The 17,517-nt window shown below is 32.2% G+C and overlaps 2 protein-coding genes across 4 annotated transcripts; both read right to left on the bottom strand.

Annotated features, from left to right (window-relative positions):
* Positions 1–6,046: 6,046 nt before the first annotated feature.
* LOC112323318 (eukaryotic translation initiation factor 3 subunit D) lies at positions 6,047–8,251 on the bottom strand. Its single transcript, XM_024580924.2, has one exon. It carries the CDS (start codon positions 8,076–8,078, stop codon positions 6,354–6,356), a length of 1,725 nt encoding a protein of 574 aa, XP_024436692.1. The 5' UTR covers positions 8,079–8,251; the 3' UTR covers positions 6,047–6,353.
* A 7,027-nt stretch (positions 8,252–15,278) lies between these two features.
* LOC18103032 (transcription factor bHLH162) lies at positions 15,279–16,614 on the bottom strand. 3 transcript variants are annotated; one of them, XM_024581105.2, is made up of 3 exons: positions 16,330–16,614; positions 15,827–16,189; positions 15,279–15,688 (listed from the first exon to the last, which is right to left on the bottom strand). In XM_024581105.2, the coding sequence occupies exons 1-2, from the start codon at positions 16,603–16,605 to the stop codon at positions 15,827–15,829; spliced, it is 639 nt and encodes a 212-aa protein (XP_024436873.1). In that variant the 5' UTR covers positions 16,606–16,614; the 3' UTR covers positions 15,279–15,688. The 3 variants fall into 3 exon arrangements, with proteins under 3 accessions (XP_024436873.1, XP_052301462.1, XP_006377370.2); XM_052445502.1 differs by having other exon boundaries at positions 15,842–16,189; positions 16,351–16,611; XM_006377308.3 differs by having other exon boundaries at positions 15,842–16,189; positions 16,330–16,597.
* Between the last annotated feature and the right edge of the window lie 903 nt (positions 16,615–17,517).

The following is a 17,517-nucleotide window of genomic DNA, read 5'->3' as shown; positions in this document are numbered from 1 at the left end:
ATGTCATTTTCTAATGCGTTTAAAGATCGACGTTAAATTTTTCAAGATAGTTAGAAATAAAAAATAAAAAATAAAAAATAAAAAATAAAAAGGCTGAAAACAATTAGGATAATCACTGGCAATCACAATGATAAATTTAGAAAAAAGCACATATTAAAGGTAAGCTTTAATAAGAAAGGATGTTGTATGGATGACATTATTTTTGTCTTAAGCATAACTAAGTCTTTACTTGAATCTTTGGAATCAATTTATATTTTAAGATCCCTAGCTTCTTTTAATTACTAGGTGGTGATAATATGTCTTTCCTCTTGATTTTGTGGAGTCCCTACCAACTTCCACTAAGATGCGACACCTTTCATATTTTTCTAATCTCTTCCTATTAGGAGAACATCATTAATTATCCACAGACTTTTAAGACATTCCTCTAGTATGAAGGATGATCTTTGTCTACTTATCATTCATAAAATATTTTAAGCTTAAAGGGGACATTATGGGATTTTTTTTATGAGGGGATTATAAAAAATGTATTTCCTCTTCTCAAATCCAAGTGAATAAATGTTACCTATGTTTTTCTAATTTGAAGAACCCTAAAGTCAATCATAGATAAGAAGCGACTTGGATGCATTTTATCATTCATTTATATTATCCCATCATTTTTCATAGATGCATTTTATTATTTTAAGCAAGTTCTTTCTCTTTTGAGGCTTGTTGGGAATGAAAAGGGTATTTGTAACTCAAAAAAAGGAAATTTTAAGTTTTAAAAGGTGGGATTGCCCTTAATAGTGACATAATACACTTTGGAGGCCGCCCCAAATTTGATATAAATTTGCCATTATAATTATCCTATCATGAAAATATAATGTCAAATATTACTTTCATAAAAATATCTCCTGATTTCTGAACAACAATAAGACATAAAAATAACACGATTCATTTAAAGATACAATTCATTTTCAATAGATATGCAAAAGAAAATCAAGGAAAACATGGTTATAGAGACCTTGTTTACAAAACTCAAATGACAAAGTATGTTAACTGTAGCATTCATCTCTTATTCTCATTAGGTTTCCCAAAGATTTGAGGCTTTCACAGCCGACGATGTTGACATCAGGAAGGCTTGTACCACTTTGGGTATGGTGGTCAAAGTGGATTTTTAAGAACATGAATAATATGTTTTGTGCTAAACAATGTTTCAAACATTTCATTCGAAGGTAAGGGAATGAGTGGTAATATTTTCTAGTTCCTTTATGGGTTTCATATGTTTGCTTACCAATATGGTTATTGGTTTGACAAAACAATTATTGATTTTGAAGGAACTAGTTATTGGCAACTGTTGAGGCGCTGACTAGGGAAATAATGAATGTCTAGAACTTGATGTGTTAGGTCACATCTTAATGGTTTGAGTTCCACCTTTTGTTCCATCATTTCCTCGGCTGATCACGGGTTCTAGGTGACGAACCTCATTGTCTTTCTTATAACTCCTTTGTGGTAACCAAGATCTTTCCTACTTTTATAACATATTCTATTCTTTGAGCCACCACTATCAAATCTATGAAATGTGCTAAATTGCCAACTAGGTACTCAAAATAAGGTGCTTTAAATTGATTGAGAAGGTAATCATTTCCCTTTCAAGCAATCAAGGGTAGACTTGTGTTGCTTCCTCACGCCACCTCTAGATGTATTATTGGACTAACTTTTTAAGATCATTTTCCATGTCTTATAAGTTAGAATGATTTGGTGTCATATATATATTGAATTTATATTGTTTGACAAAAGCGTCCACCAAGTCTCTCCATCTTTTGATATTGGTGTTGTCAAGTATCATGTACCAACTCAAGATAACACCACTTAAACTCTTATAAAAGAAATGAATCATTAGTTTCTCATCATGTACAACTTCATCCATCATGTTATAGTACATTTGAAGGTAAGTCATTGAGCATCGCGTGCTGTTATACTTATCAAAATTAGGTACCTTAAATTTTCCAAGGATGACCACATCAAACACTAAGCATATCTCAGCCACTTTTGACAGATCATTGAGATATGCCCCTTTAATGGTTCTAATCTTTTCTTCAATTGTTGATAATTTCTTAGAACTTGTCATTTTCACTACTTTGGTTTTTTGAGTTTCCTCAGCCTTCAAGTCAATTTTCAGGGTTGTTTGAACATATGGTGTTTACTATATATTGGAAATAAATAGAAGTTCCAATGAAACACCATGTGCCCCCAAGCTTTATAGAGAGAAAATGAATGGTCTAGTTGGTGCTTGAGGTACTAGTTAAGCGCTAGGCATGCTTTATGTTTTGGTAGGAGCTTAATTGTGGCTATATGTCCCTTTTTCTCCTAGAAGTATCTAGAATGCTCACTTAATCAAACTAGTGAGCTTAATGATCTCTCATTTGAGAGTGTCAATTGCTTTATGTTGGTTCATTTCTAGCTGAGTTATGTCTTCGTGATCCATCCATCTTTTTCTTATTTCGGTGTTATAGATATTTAAGGGAAACTGGATTTTAGAGGGCTTTATATTTCACCTTGTAAATTATTTGTTCATGATGACAATAAATACATGAGTGCTAAAATATATAAGAATGCATACAAATAGGGTTTACAGGATATAGAGTAATGATAGTACATGGAGATGCCCTAGAGAAAGGTTCTAATCATTATATACATAAATGTAAGTTTATAATTTGGTCTCAAATGGTCTCCTGTTTGCTTGATGATTAACCTCTAAGGGCTAATATAAGACTTACTAATATAAATAAAATAGGTTGGAACTATTTCACATCGATGTACTAAACAAACTTAAGTAGACAATCAAATAAAAATTGGATGATTTTATGATTCTTACCTAGGCCAAAGGCCATTGAGGTATCGCAACTCCTCCACCTAACCTAAAATTAGAGTATGTGCTCTTAAATGGTGTTGTGTGGAAGGCATATTCGATACATGCAATATAAATAAAATAAAAACACATTCTAAAAATTAAAGCATAAGGTAAAGAAGCATAACAAAATAATTAACAATAAAAAAACAAAAAGGATAAAGCTTAATCCTAAAATCCTAAGTGAAGTCGCTATTTTATCACACTCGACACTGCGATGACTCTCTATTTTCTAGTAAGGGAAAAGGCTTTTGCTTTTTATTAAGGAGGAAAAGATCTCATGTTGAAAAAAAATCATCACCTAATATTATAGTCACTTGAAAACCCTAATTGGACTATAAAGTTCTAATATAAATGATTGGTTATGCTAAAAGGAAAACACGACCACCCAAAAACACTCTACCGAAGTTAAGTTGCATTACTACTTGTCTTTTATTTCTAATGGTTTGTTATAAATGCTATGTTGACGAGTGAGTATATTTGATAAATGACTTTCAGATGTCAATTAAAAGGCTGTTTGATTTTTCATTTAAAATTATGTTAATAGTATTTTAAAAATACATTTGACTTAAAAAAACATTAAATTGATGGTTTTTTTTTAAAATGTTCTCCAATTGTTTTAATGTGCTGATATCAAAATAAAAAATTATTTTAATATATTTTTTTTAGAAAAACATCATCACAATATCAAACACACAAAATAGCTTTAGCCAGCTGGCTGAAACTTTAGGCTGTGTTTGTTTTTCACAAGCTTTTGCGTTTGTGGTGAAACAAAAGCAACAAGGTATTTGGTAACAAACCAAACAGTGTTTTGTACTACGAGACTCACTAAAAAATTAAGTTTGAAACGTAATTTTTATGCAAAAGTTTTTACATGCTTTTTTAACCAAGTTTCGTAAAATCTTATTTGTTTTTGCGTTTTAAAAGTGTTTTTAAAAAAAATTAAAAATTGAAATTTTTTTTCTTTGCTTCAAATTGATATATTTTTAGTGTTTTCATATCATTTTGATGCGCTAATATCAAAAATTATTTTTAAAAAAATAAAAAATATATTAATTTACATTTCTAAGTAAAAAACACTTTGAAAAGAAATCTTAACTACACTTTCACTAAATATTTTATACATGATTTTTGCTACACGTAAACTTCAACCATAATTTTTACCAAACACGTATCTAAATCCAACTATCACAGCTAACCATACTTTTTTAAAAACTTATTTTTTGAAAACCACAACCACAAAAATTACCTCAAAAACAAACACATTTAATAATATGCATCTCATATTCAAAACTAGCAAGGCATCTCTTATGTTGTGCTGCCTGCCAGACTAAAGTTTCCCATAGTACAGGCTAAGAATCAGTGTGGCCATATTGATCTCTTGTTATGTGGCTTGAGAAAAAAAGAACAAAAACACAGACTAAGGTTTGCATATGCAAGCACTCTTGGAATCCCGAGCCAGAAGTTATTTGCGAACTTCCAGCATAATTTAATGTATCTTTGCCTTAAACAGTCACAAATAGAGACTCAAACCAGACAACAGTTTTTTGCCTTCATTTAGATTCCAACTCCAAGTTCCCAAATAGTATATATATTTTTTTCCAGGCAAACAAAACTCCAGCGCTACTGCAAATTCGGTACAGCTACGTCTCAAGAAAAGCAGCAGTCGCCTAACGCTAAAAATCTTTGTAATCAAATTGCAACAGTTGTGTGCAAGTTGAAAAGACGTAAAAAAATAGAAACCAAAATAAAAAACCTATATGAAAATACGACCAGAAGTATTGGCTGGTGAGTATTATGACTGCTTCTGATCACATGTATCATGCCTTGCTAATGGACAATACTGACAAATGTTTGGCTTAGGCTTCTTTCATAAACAAGGGTAATGAAGTTAACCAAAGACAATACTATATATAAGATGACCTTTCTCTTCCACAGAAACACCGGTACTATCACCAAACATGTAGACATCTTGCCAAACATGGAAGGATAAGGTGCACAGATGATGACTCGAGATGAAATGCAAGTTAAACAGCAAACTTCTTAGTTGAATATATTCTCCAATGTCTACCATCCAAAAGACCAACAAAGACGAGGCTAGAGATATGTCGAAAACTTTTCTAAGAAATAAAACACACGTATCATTTCGAGTCTTCCTTCGATTGAAATCAGTAACACATGATAAAAAAAGACAAAGTCTATGGACATCAGAAAGTGATCTTGACTTGTGACAAGTTAACCTGTCATCATTTTATTTCCTCTTACTTGGTTTCTCAAAAAGAAGGCAAACATTAATAGAAAAGAAAAGGATGCAATTACATAACCATTATCAAAGTACAACAATATACCAAAGTAGAAAACTCAATTAAAAGAAATGAACACAATATATGCATGGAGGCATAATAACAGACCTAAAACTATATATTGGAATGGAAACTCAAATTAGTAGTAGGGTGAGATTAAGATAGATTGTGGAATATAAATGTTAGCTCAAACCAACATTTCAAAAATGTTATTTCCACCAGTAGTTTGATGAAGAATTTTGAGTAGAAAGGTTGAGCCAACATGAAAAACCGACACAAAAATATCAAACATAGTAAAAGTAACCCAACAGGTTTTGGATTTTCTTTCTCATCATTAAACAGTATTAACAAGGACATTGATTTTCACATCAGGATAAATTACGAAATGTCTCCATCGATATCATGAAATAAATGATGGCAAGAATGTTGTAAATGTGTAGAGTAAAACATCATAGTGACATGAAACTTCGAAGGTCACCATTTGTTCAGCCCCAGACTGCAGACTTCAAGATGACACAATTATGGCCAAATCGTTATCATCCATTCAATTACAGATCTCCAAGGGATGACTAATGACTCGGATAACCTATGACTTGCAAGTTATAAAAAAACTGGAAGAAGGCTAGGAGGAAAGATGTTAACAGGGAATAAAGATGATCATGAAAAATAAAAGCTTACCCTTGCAAGAAAACCATTCACTTTGTGCAGAAAGGAAAATGAAATGATAGGGACAAATTCTCTTGACAGAATGGAAACCATGATAGCAGTTAGCGTTGATAAAAAAACATTTCATATCTTCTCGAAATTGCAACCAAAAGATACAATATTTAAGGGGAAACTGTCATAGTTTCAGATATGTTGATCGAATCAATATATAGAATTTCCATTTCTTGCTGCATGCCTATGAGTACATCAGACCTTGACTCCAATCATGACTTAATCTACTGTAATGCTGAATGCTAATTCAGCCTCTCATGCAAAGGGACATCAGAGACCACTTAACAAACTGGTCATCACACAATAGAAGACATGATAACATTTGATTATCACCTAGAAGTTTCAGTATAATTTCCACAAGCCATCATCATCATCATATTTATATGTTGAATGTCAAATGCAGTTAATTACAATGAACTAATCACAGAAAAAGTAGACCATTACCCTCAAACTTGAGCACCAATCTCTTTATCTTCCACATCATTTGTCACCCCATTTGCCTCTGTATTCTCGGCATTCTCCTCAGGAGGCTGAGCTTGTTCCTCCTCAGGCAAAGGCTCCTCCACATAATCATTCTCAAAAGCATCAGCTGGAACCTCATAAATCCTCACTTGTGGTTTAGATGGGTCTTTCACCAGCACATACTTACCCTCATTCAATTTCATACACAAGTCAACAATACTCTTCACAATACCCCACATATTGGAGGTATTCAAATTAATCTGAGAAGCAAAGTCCCTAGGCTTATATCCAACAACAGCCAAAATCACATGATTGAAATGATCCCTTGGATGAACCCTAGAAACATATCCTAACTTCATCATATCTGCATTAGCCAACAACGCTTGAGCAGTCCATTTAGTCAATTTATTCGCATTATTCTTCAATTCGGTAGCCAAAACAGCACCCCTTTGAGTCTCCAACTTCTGCCTCCAATCAACACCAGAATACTTAGGATCAAACTCATTAAGAGCATTCAACGTCAAAAACGACCTTTGCTTATTAACCTCAACAACACTCTGCACCTCACACCTTGCAACAAGATACATGTCATCATCCAACTTCCACCTCCTATACCTATAAGCCACAGATGCAACCTCCTCCCCTTCATTGGCAAAGGGGTTAGGCTCATCAAACGAAACCTTATTCCCATCCCTAAACAAAACTTGCTGCGAGAAGTTCTGATTAATATAAGCAGCCTCAACACTCAATGAATATGCCGAATTTATATCATCCTCGGCCTCGGGTAAAGGCTCCTGTGACGTCTCATGAACTGACAACAAATCAAGCTGAGACCCATCTCTTTTATCAAAAAACAACTTATTTCCTACCCTTTGAACCACGATATCCCACGAATAAACAGACCGGGTTGCACACATTAATGTAGCTAAAATATTGTCAGTAGCAAAAACAGTAGCTTTATCTTCATTAGCTAATCTTCTAATAACAGGATCATCAGTAGTAGTTACCTTAAAGAAATTCCTATTCTTAAACCTTTCCAATCTCCGTTCCGCCTTCGGGGTAATTCTATCAAAACTCTTATCGTAAAACTCTAGCCCACCACATAAAATCATATCCTCCGGTTCTGAGACTGAGAAGGACAGTTTCGTAAATATGCTAAACGGAATCTTATCAAGCATATTCCATTCCGTCTGGATTTCCACAGAACTCTTAAACACAGCCGCTTCCCTACGTTGCTGATTCTGGTTGGACCGGTTAAGATAATAAAGTCGATCCCTACGTGCCCTCTCTTTCTCCGCCTCTCGCTTCTTTGCCTCTACTTCCTCATCGCGACGTTGCGGGAGCTGAGGTCGGTGGTGCTGGTTAAACCGCCACTTGGGTCCAAACTTCGGCCTTGGAGGTGGCTTCCCGTCAACGAGACGAAAAGTGGAGTCGTTGTCAGCGCCAGAGGGGAAGGAATCATCGGCAGTGAAGTCGAAGACGGAGTCGGATGCAGCGCTTTTGCGGCCACCACCACCGCCTTCACCGGAGCCTGGGTTAAGAATGCGAGTGAAATCAGCGATTCGGCCGAGCTTTTCGGAGCGAGAGAAGGGAGCGTAGGGGACGTTGAGAGGGAGTGTGGAGGTGGTGGTTGGGGTGACGGTGGCGTCCGGCGGACCCCAGCCTTCGGAGTTGAAATGGACGGCACCTACTTCGAAGCCGTCTACCATTGGAATGGAATTTGGAGGTTATGAGGTTGATTTGAGTGATCTGAAAGCGGACCCCAGACGATGGGGGGTTTTTTTGGAGGTTGAAGAAACCCTGCTTGTTTATGTTGCTTGTGGAGGAGGTAAGGTTTTGACCTTTTGAGTGAAGGTTACCTGCGAATTAAGATACTAGGCCTGGGCTGTTGAGTGAGTATAATATGGAATTTTTAATGTATGCCTGTATATATAAAATTAAGTTTTAATTAAAAAAAGTTTTTAAATATTAGATTAAAATAATCAATGTCTTAGTAAAAAGCCAGTTCTAGGGTTATTTGAAGATATTATAATTATGATTATAGTGCTTTTAAGTTACGAACTATAAAAAACTTTTATTTATTATATCACAATAATTTATAATTTATTTTATCACCAAATAAACTTACTAATCATCCTATAATTTTAATTTTTATTAGTATTTAGGATATAATTACAATATAAAAAGTATGATATTCCCTTTAAAATAAAGATAAATATCATTCACTTAATAATAAATAAGATATTATGAACCATTAAGATGATTCATTTAATATATTGTAAAACAATATATAATCTCTTCCTAATTTTGATAATTACTATATAATTAGTTAATTATACTCTTAATAAATAAATTTCTTTGTTGCCTTAGAGAAGCAAAAGGTATTATTTTTCACAATTGATGTGGTATTATAATTATTAAAAATAATTATAGTAATTCTCCTTTTTTGTTTTCTTTGTTGTTTTATTAAATTAGGAGACAGATTGCATGAAGGTAGGTGACCTGACGCCTATAATGGTAGACTATTTATCTCCTATTGGGCTATTGCTCCAAATTTGGTCATGTAGTTGTTGGAAAGTCAAGGAAGGGTGATTTGTTTTTTTTTTTTTTTGAATAAATCATCAATCTTTTTTTTAATTGGATAAACTCGTTTAATATATGATTTAGTTTAATATTTTGATCCTGTTTAATAATCTTACTTTTTAGAATTTATTTTTTTTATTTAATTAGATTATTATAGAAATAGAAATTTATAAGAAAGATAATAAATAAAATCAGATAAAAAAGATGCATTTTTTTTTTGGAAATTATCTTTTCTAATCCATGTATTTTTTTTTGTTTTAACAACCATTATTATTATTAGTAACATAGATAATTGAATAAAAAACAACAACAATAAAAACAAATCAAGAAATTATAATAATTTGAAATAAAAAGAAAGAAAACATATATTTTAATAAAAATCTAAGTTTTATTTATTCACACACTTTGTTTTATATTTTCAATGAATATTTTTTTTTTAACGAAGAGGTTTTTTTTAAGCAAAAGCTTGTTATGATCATAAAATCAAGCTTCACTTACAAAATAAAAAAATCATGAATCAATCATGTCTCATCAACTATATGAAAAAAAATATGAACAATAAATTTTAAAAAAATATATAAAATAAACTATTAAAACATCAAGAAAATAAATATTTTATTATCATTTAATATTAATAAAAAAAATTGTTTTAAATTTTTTTCTTATTGGACCAATACATAATTATTCATAAAATGATCCATGATATCATCATAAAACATTCCAAATATTTTAACAAACAACGGTATTTTTTTCACCAAGAGCATATATTTAATAAAAGGAAATTATAATTAAAATAAAAATTTGTTAAAATTTTCAATAAGTAGAAAAAACATGTCTTCAATCTAAACTTCATTTCTTTATTAATGTATCTCCTGGTAGTTTCAATGAAAACATATTTTTTAATTGTAAATATTATTTTAAAAAAACTATCATGATCTTAATAATAAGTTTTAAAAAATATTAAAATAATATGTCTATATTTTCTATGTGATTGAAGGAAATAAAATATATTACGAAATGCAATAAAATCATGTAAAAAAATCTATTAAAAAATTTTAAAAACAAAATTTTATTTTTATTGAATATTCATGAGGAATTATTTATTTATTTATTGCATATTTGGTGCATAATAATTGAAAAGGAAATTCTTAACATTCATATAAAAACCTATAATATTATTAAAAAATCATGACAAAATTGAATAATAATTGAAATATCATGTGAAGTATTTTTTATAGTACATTTCAATCAAAACTCAAAAAATAATTTAAAAATAAAACATATAAAAGAACCAAGCACCTGGCCAAATAAATGGGGCTCACGCACTTGGCTCAATAGAAAGATGACCTAGGGTGTGTGCTTGTAGGCCAGGCCCACGTGTTTAGTCCTTTTTTATTATTATTACTTAAGGGGTTGACAAGATGTTTGTTAACTTAAAAGTTTCTAACACCTATGGTTTAATAATTTCGACGATAACAATAATTTAATATGCATGTCAAGATTTGATATTGTGGGGATTTTTCTATTATATGAAATGGAGAAAAATTAACTATTTGGATGCAAATTTGACATGAAGATATCTAAGTTATTTATTATGTAAGTAAGTCTTTATAAAATTTAATTTGGTATCACAAAAGTAATTTTTCATCCAAAAACAATTTTATTGTCAAATTATACATAGTGAAAAAAATTCATGAGAAAATATTTTATCAATATAGGGGTATTATTGCTCAAATTCTTTTTAAATAAATATCATAAACTTGATCAAATGATTTCTTGTATTTTGATCACGCTAAAACTTTTTTGTTCATTTTTAATTAAGTGGTAAAATAGTACTTTAAAAGAGTGGTACTTAATTTATTTTACACCCAAAAGTTAAATTGTTTTAAATTCAATGTTTAACTTGTTTTCCACTAAAAAATCTTATAACAACTTTTTTATACTCAAAACAAGGCTCTTAGCTATTTCTAATACAATGAAGGGATACATTAAAAATTCAAAATATTGTACTCTAATTTTGAGTGAGCGAGTAATGACTAAATGCTCTTTTCCCCCCTATATATACCAATTATTCACTTTATGTGAAATTAACTTCATATTTGCTAATTCTTTAATTTAAAATGCGTTTATTTTTCTTATAATCCTTTTAAAGCTATAAACTTTATTAGTGGAGCATGTCTTCACTATTCATTTTTAAGTGCACAGTGAAGCTTTCTAGAGCTCCACTGTGCACTTAAGTGAATAGTAGAGCTCTCCACACTGAAAGCAGCACAATGCTGCTTTCAGTGAGCCTGCGTTTTTAATGCAGGAATTGCTGGGGGCCACGCAGGTGAATCCACTTCTCATCCGTTACCAACACATTTGTTTTCCGTGGTTGGCTTTAAACGCAGAAGCAACCACGGAAACAAACGACCACAAAGGCCTGTTTGGAAGTGTGGTTGTGGTTGTTTTTCAAAGTGCTTTTCATTCCGAAATGTATCAAAATGATATTTTTTTATTTTTTAAAAATTATTTTTGAGATCAGCGCATCAAAACGATCCAAAACATATAAAAAAATTTGAATTTTTTAGAAATGTGGGTTGGCCCGCGTTTCCAAACGCTCTCGAAGGCTCAAAAACACCTTAATAAAACTCATCTCATCAAATAGAAGTCGTTGACACCACTAATGACTTTCTCCTTCTTTAGCTATTTTTCGACAACATTCTCTTTTATCTCTCAAACTCGAAGACTGAAAATGAATAAAATAAAGTTTTGAGTCAAAACTAGAATTTTAAAATTTAAAGGGACTATAAAAGAAGCAAAAGAAAAATAGGTGGACCATAAAGTGTGCTTTTGAGCTAATTCAAAATTGGCCATGCGGTTTTTTCTTTTTTTAATTGGTCATTTATCTTTTAATTGTATCTTTTTACTACAAATTCAAACTATATCTCATTAAGTTGAGCTCCAATCAAGTTTTAAAATATAATAAAAGCTTTAAATCTCTAGAACACATGAAGATATATAAGATACTAACAACCCACAAAACACCCTAAACAACTCGTAAAAGATACAATTAAAGAAAAAAAATGTTCAATGTCCAAATTAAAAGATTATAATTCATAGTAAAAGCTGAGGGCACGTTTACATATACATCAGTTTTGCTTGCTCTTTTCAGTTTTCTTTATAATAAGTTTGGGCTCTTTGACCAAATTAAATAGAGGAAAAGAAGAGAACATATTGTATTTTAGGTTTTGTTTGGTTTGGGTTAAAAATCGGAGGTCAAGCTATAAGTGTGTAGTCTTAATCAGGGAAGAGGAAGGATAACAAAAACTAGTGTATTCTGCTTGATTTAAACAAGTCCTGTGTGTAAAAACAATTTCTGTGAAGAAATTAGTCAGGTAGTCCATTGAGTCGAGTGAATTTGACATGCATTATCAACTAAGACTCAAGCTTACACAATAACCATAGGGCTATACTATCAACAAAAGTTATTCTGGCTTGATTTAAATCAAACTGATCATAGTACTTTAGTCTTTGTGAGACAATTGGAAAAGGCCATTGGGCCATCGACCTTCCAGGTGATGAACGTAAAATTGACTGAGCTTGGAAGTAAAAATGGTAAATAATCTAAAGGGAATATGGCCGATCAATATGGTGTCAAAAGAAGGCAGCCCAAAGAAATGAACGTGGAAAGTTCGGAGAGAGTTGAGCGATGGTGAAATGGTAGGTTTTCAAGAAATCGATCAATAATAGATGTTAAGGTAATCAAAGAACTCCTTCAAGGGCTTCTTTGCATGGAGTAATCACACCACTCCAGGAATCATTGGGCAGATAATATTTAGAGGTAGAGGCGATTGAGTGATATTTGATGGGACATGAAAATAAAGCTCTTAAAACTTGCACAACTATGTCAGAAAGACCGGATTGGAAACCATGCATATGAATTGAAAAAGCTCAAGGATAGTTTGACGAAGGTAGAAGATTATTAAAAAATAATATAAATTATATTTTGAAATTTTTAAATATTTTGATTAAATTAATTTTTTATATGATGTTAGAATTTTGATAACAAGTGATCCTAAATTTGAAGTAAAATTAAAGTATAAATTTATACAAGCTCAAAGAACATAATATAAGAGGATACATTACATTTTAAAATTTTAATTAATAATTAAAATTTTAAAATTGAATTGCTTTACAATGATTTTGAAAGTATTCAAAGGTATCATTAAGCAATCAAGGACGGACTCAGTTTTTAACATGGTGTTCATAGGAAAGCCCAGGAGACTCTATAAAGGAAGAACTGATGTTTGCACTAGTCTCGAATTTCGAGGAAGAGAGCTTGGAAGGTGAAGGAGATGGAACATATGGTTTCCGAATAAACCTCTCAAGATTGGCAGCGATCAGATTAGACAAAATCAAATCCACGTTCAAAGGAATGAAAGGAAACTTAGATTCCTAAAGGAAGAGTGTGGAGAAGAGGGCAGATTAAGGTCGGATAATGCTAATTCTAAATTGGAGAGGGCTATAGGGTCATTGTTTGAATCATCCTTCCCGATGAAATTATTAATATATTTAAAAAATATTTTTTCAAAATAAATATATTTCTAAAATACACTTAAACACAATTAAAAACACAGTAAAAAACAGGCTCGAGTTCAAGAACCCGACCATTAATAGGTGGGATTGTAAGTTTTTTCTCTACCGAAGCCCACAAACAGCTCAATTAGTTTCGAGGTTAAGATTTCAACACTCATAATATTTTATCCAATATGCACAGCTTTTTTTTTTTTCTTTTCACAGATATACCAAGCAATGAGGATCAAGATCTCCATGTAGATGACAAAACAGCAGTTCTGAATCCAAAACAAAATTAAACTTAAAGCTGTTCTTAATTAGCTAGTAAGCCAGTCTGCAGAGACATGGTTTCCATGTGAACATAGAAAGTTCAGAGCGTCTTATTGAGAATTTTGAAGTTAAAGCGACCGACCATTTATATGCTATAGATGATGTTATAATATAGAGACCTCAATCGTCACCCTGATGACGTAAGACATTGAATCAAGTGGTCTTACGCTAAGTGTCTTTCTAGGAGAGACATGTTTTTCACGCCCTAAATAATTATTGCAGATGCTGTTTCTATTCAACAAACGCCTCAGAAAATATTATATTTGCGAAGAAAAGAATCCAAGCTAGCTGCCCCACTTTATTTATTAGAAGACTGAGAATATTATATTTGCGAAGAAAAGAATCCCAGCTACCTGCCACCCCTTTATTTATTAAAACACTGAGATTCCACAAATTTGTTCCCTTCCTCGAAGGGTTTCAATAATTAATTTATTCCATAATATTGACTTGAAATGTAATGACAGAATTCTCATCGTACCCGTGAGGTTTCGCGAGGTTACTTTTCAGAATATAAGTCGGGTTTCTTATTAACACAGAGTTGACATCAGATCTTATGGAAAAACCATTCTCATTCTCATGTTTGCTTACTTATGGAGAAGGAAGAAGAAACTAAGGGTTTGGAAATTAAGCTCTCATTGTTTGAATATTTTGTATGCCTGCGGCTGCAATAGAATGACTGGCGTATAACTTCTTGCAAGTTTTCATTGTTAGTACCAAGTCTTTGAGCAACACTAACATATAAATGGCTTCCAAGTATTGTACAGAAAGGCCATTTGCTGCTTTGAAGGCAAATGAGCACGAAGAAAGGCCGGCAATCTGCAGAATTGCCCATTTTTTGATTTAGCCATTATTCTGCTGCAACTAAAAATCTCAGCCCAGCTAAGGTGGTCTTGGCTCAGTTTATAGGTTCTAACACTCGTGGAAATATTATGAACATCCCAAAGTATATTAAATCTTTAGCTGCTAGCAGTTGCATTCTTTTAAGTATTACTATGGATTAATATTATGCGATGATTTCAGGGCCAGCTTCTTTGATGGACAAGATATTGCTGTCAAAAGATTATCGAATAGTTCAGGACAAGGAATACAAGGCTTCAACACAGGAATCTTGTGAAACTTCTTGGATTTTGTGTTGAGGGAGAAGAACAAGAATTGGTTTATGAATACTTTCCTAACAAAAGCTTGGACTTGTTTATTTTTTGTAGAACTTATAGCCTCCTGCAAGGCTTTATCCTGCTTTTTCACCATTGAGTTGAAAATATACCACTCTATGAATGACACAACGTCACAAAGATGCTCCAAAATCTGCCTAGATACAAGAAGAAGAAGATCAGTATTGGATTGGAATAGACGCTTTGATATTATCCCAGGGATTGCTCGTGGGATTTTGTATCTGCACCATGACTCAAGATTGATCAATTTTTTTCTAGCAGTCGATCTGCTTGAGTTTCAATGGTGTACTAGATTAATATACAGTGTAGATGTATCTAATCTATATATCAGTTAGTTCTATCCAACATGAATTAACATGAAAAGCCCAGATTGATAGCTAGGAACAAGAACTATAAATCTTAAATATATTGCTAAGATGCATTTGGACATGCATAAGCAAGTCTTCTGGCTAGGAAAACTCTCTCTCTCTCTCTCTCTCACACACACACACACACACACACATGTAAACATAATTGGTAATTTACTTCTGTTGTACAAGTAATGAGGTCTCCTTGTGTTCTTCAACTTAAGCCAGCAAATCTCACGCTACACTTTAAAGCGCATTATCATCTTGGACAAACTGGTTTAGCCTCTGAGATATCCTTGCAGCTCCATTACTGGGGGCAGAATCTCCAACCTGAACAATTTATATAAAAGGAATAATAAGGTTCAAGAAAAACTCCAAAATTTAAAGATAATATAAAATCACAATAATATTCTTCAATAATCACAGAATTAACACAAATTTCCAGTAAAATTAATTAGAAACTATCACCTATGCTACTACCACCTTAGAATGTATTGTATGGAATACAGTATCTTCCACAACAGAGAAACTGGCATTAATAATCTCAGCTCCTTCTTCATGAAGCACACGAATGGTCTCATTGAACATGAACTGACCATCCAGGCCAGTTATCAAAACAACCTCTAAAGTGGAACCCGTTTCGCGAATCTCAATTTGTGGTGATCTTAGCCCAGTAGTTGTTCCATTACAACTACTCATGCTTGCATAATTTTTCCTTTCCGTTCCCATTAAATTGTCTTTCTTTTCCTTCATCCTCTCCAAGTTAGTCTGCAGCCTTTTTATGTAACTTGCAGCCTCATCTAGTTGATCAGGCAGTGACAGTACTGGTTCCTGCGACCACCATAAAAAGAGAGAAGAGAAAAAAACACAAAACAGAAGCAAAGATCAGAGAAAGATCATCACAAAAGGGCTTTCATGTTAGGCAATGTACAGCAATAACGTGTGAACAATATTGAGGGAGGGATGGAGACCCTTGAGCTTTGATGGGGTACAAGAGAATTGAGCTGGGAATAGAGTGCCTTCATTTGATTTCTCCTATTTCTTTCTATGGTTTTTCTGTCAGTTCTTGATGAACTAGGGTTGTTCTCCATTAATGTACTTGCAGCGATAGTAGCTAGTACTACCTCCAAAAAAAAAAAAAAAGAAGAAGACTGCACTACTATACAGATATGGATCTCTCTACCAATGTAATTAGAGATGCTAGCTTGTCGTTGTTTAATTGGATCGAGCAGGCTTTTATGATACATACTAGAAAGCAAAGGTAAAAAAGCAAAATATATAGCAATATGATGAGATGCTATTCTGAAAAGTTTCGTGATTTCAGAGATAGAAATGGTGGGGCTGCTTTGATTTTCCATACATACGGGGGTCTCCATGAATGACGCGACGTCTTTTCACCCTGTATCAATTCCGGCTATATATATACAACCATATTATAACACATTTTAATAAATTTAGTCTCTTTGATTAACATTTAGTGCTGTAACATTAATTCTGTCATGGCTTGGTGTGAAACCTTTGACTCTGAATTTTCATTGGCTCCTCTAGAACCGTCCGTGTTCATTGAATATGTTTCAGTTTGGTGCTATTTTGTTTCAGGGATGGATTAAAATTTATTTTTTTTATAATTTTAGATATTTTAATGTACTGATATTAAAAGTAATTTTTAAAAATAAAAAAGTATATTATTATAATATATTTTTAAGTAAAAAATATTTTAAAAAATAATTATTACTATATAATTAACTACCTTACTGATAATTGATAAAGTTTGATAAGTATTTTTATAATTTTTTGTTTTTATCTAGGTTTTGATGACATGTGTTTTCTTCTCTTCTAATGTATTTTGAGGTTAATTAAATTCTCATTTATGTTAATAATAACTATAAACTCTCCTATACACACACGTGAAGTTAAATTCTCATTTATCATATAGATCAAATAGGTTAAATTAAATTCTCAATTTAAAACGTTGAAACAGTACTATTGGTCAAAACCCATTCCACGCAAAACACATATATTCCGTGAAACTTATATTATTACTTTAAACATAATCATATCTTAATTAGAACATGAACTATACTCATAATTCACACCTTAAATATACCTTAATCTCAGTGTTTAATCTCTTCAAGAGTTTGAAAGAGTTTTTGTTTTTC

The sequence above is a fragment of the Populus trichocarpa genome, chromosome 11 (genome assembly GCF_000002775.5).
Source record: "Populus trichocarpa isolate Nisqually-1 chromosome 11, P.trichocarpa_v4.1, whole genome shotgun sequence".
Taxonomy (NCBI): Eukaryota; Viridiplantae; Streptophyta; class Magnoliopsida; order Malpighiales; family Salicaceae; genus Populus; species Populus trichocarpa.
Note: the sequence above shows the minus strand (reverse complement) of the source record. Positions and strands in the feature narration are given on the sequence as shown.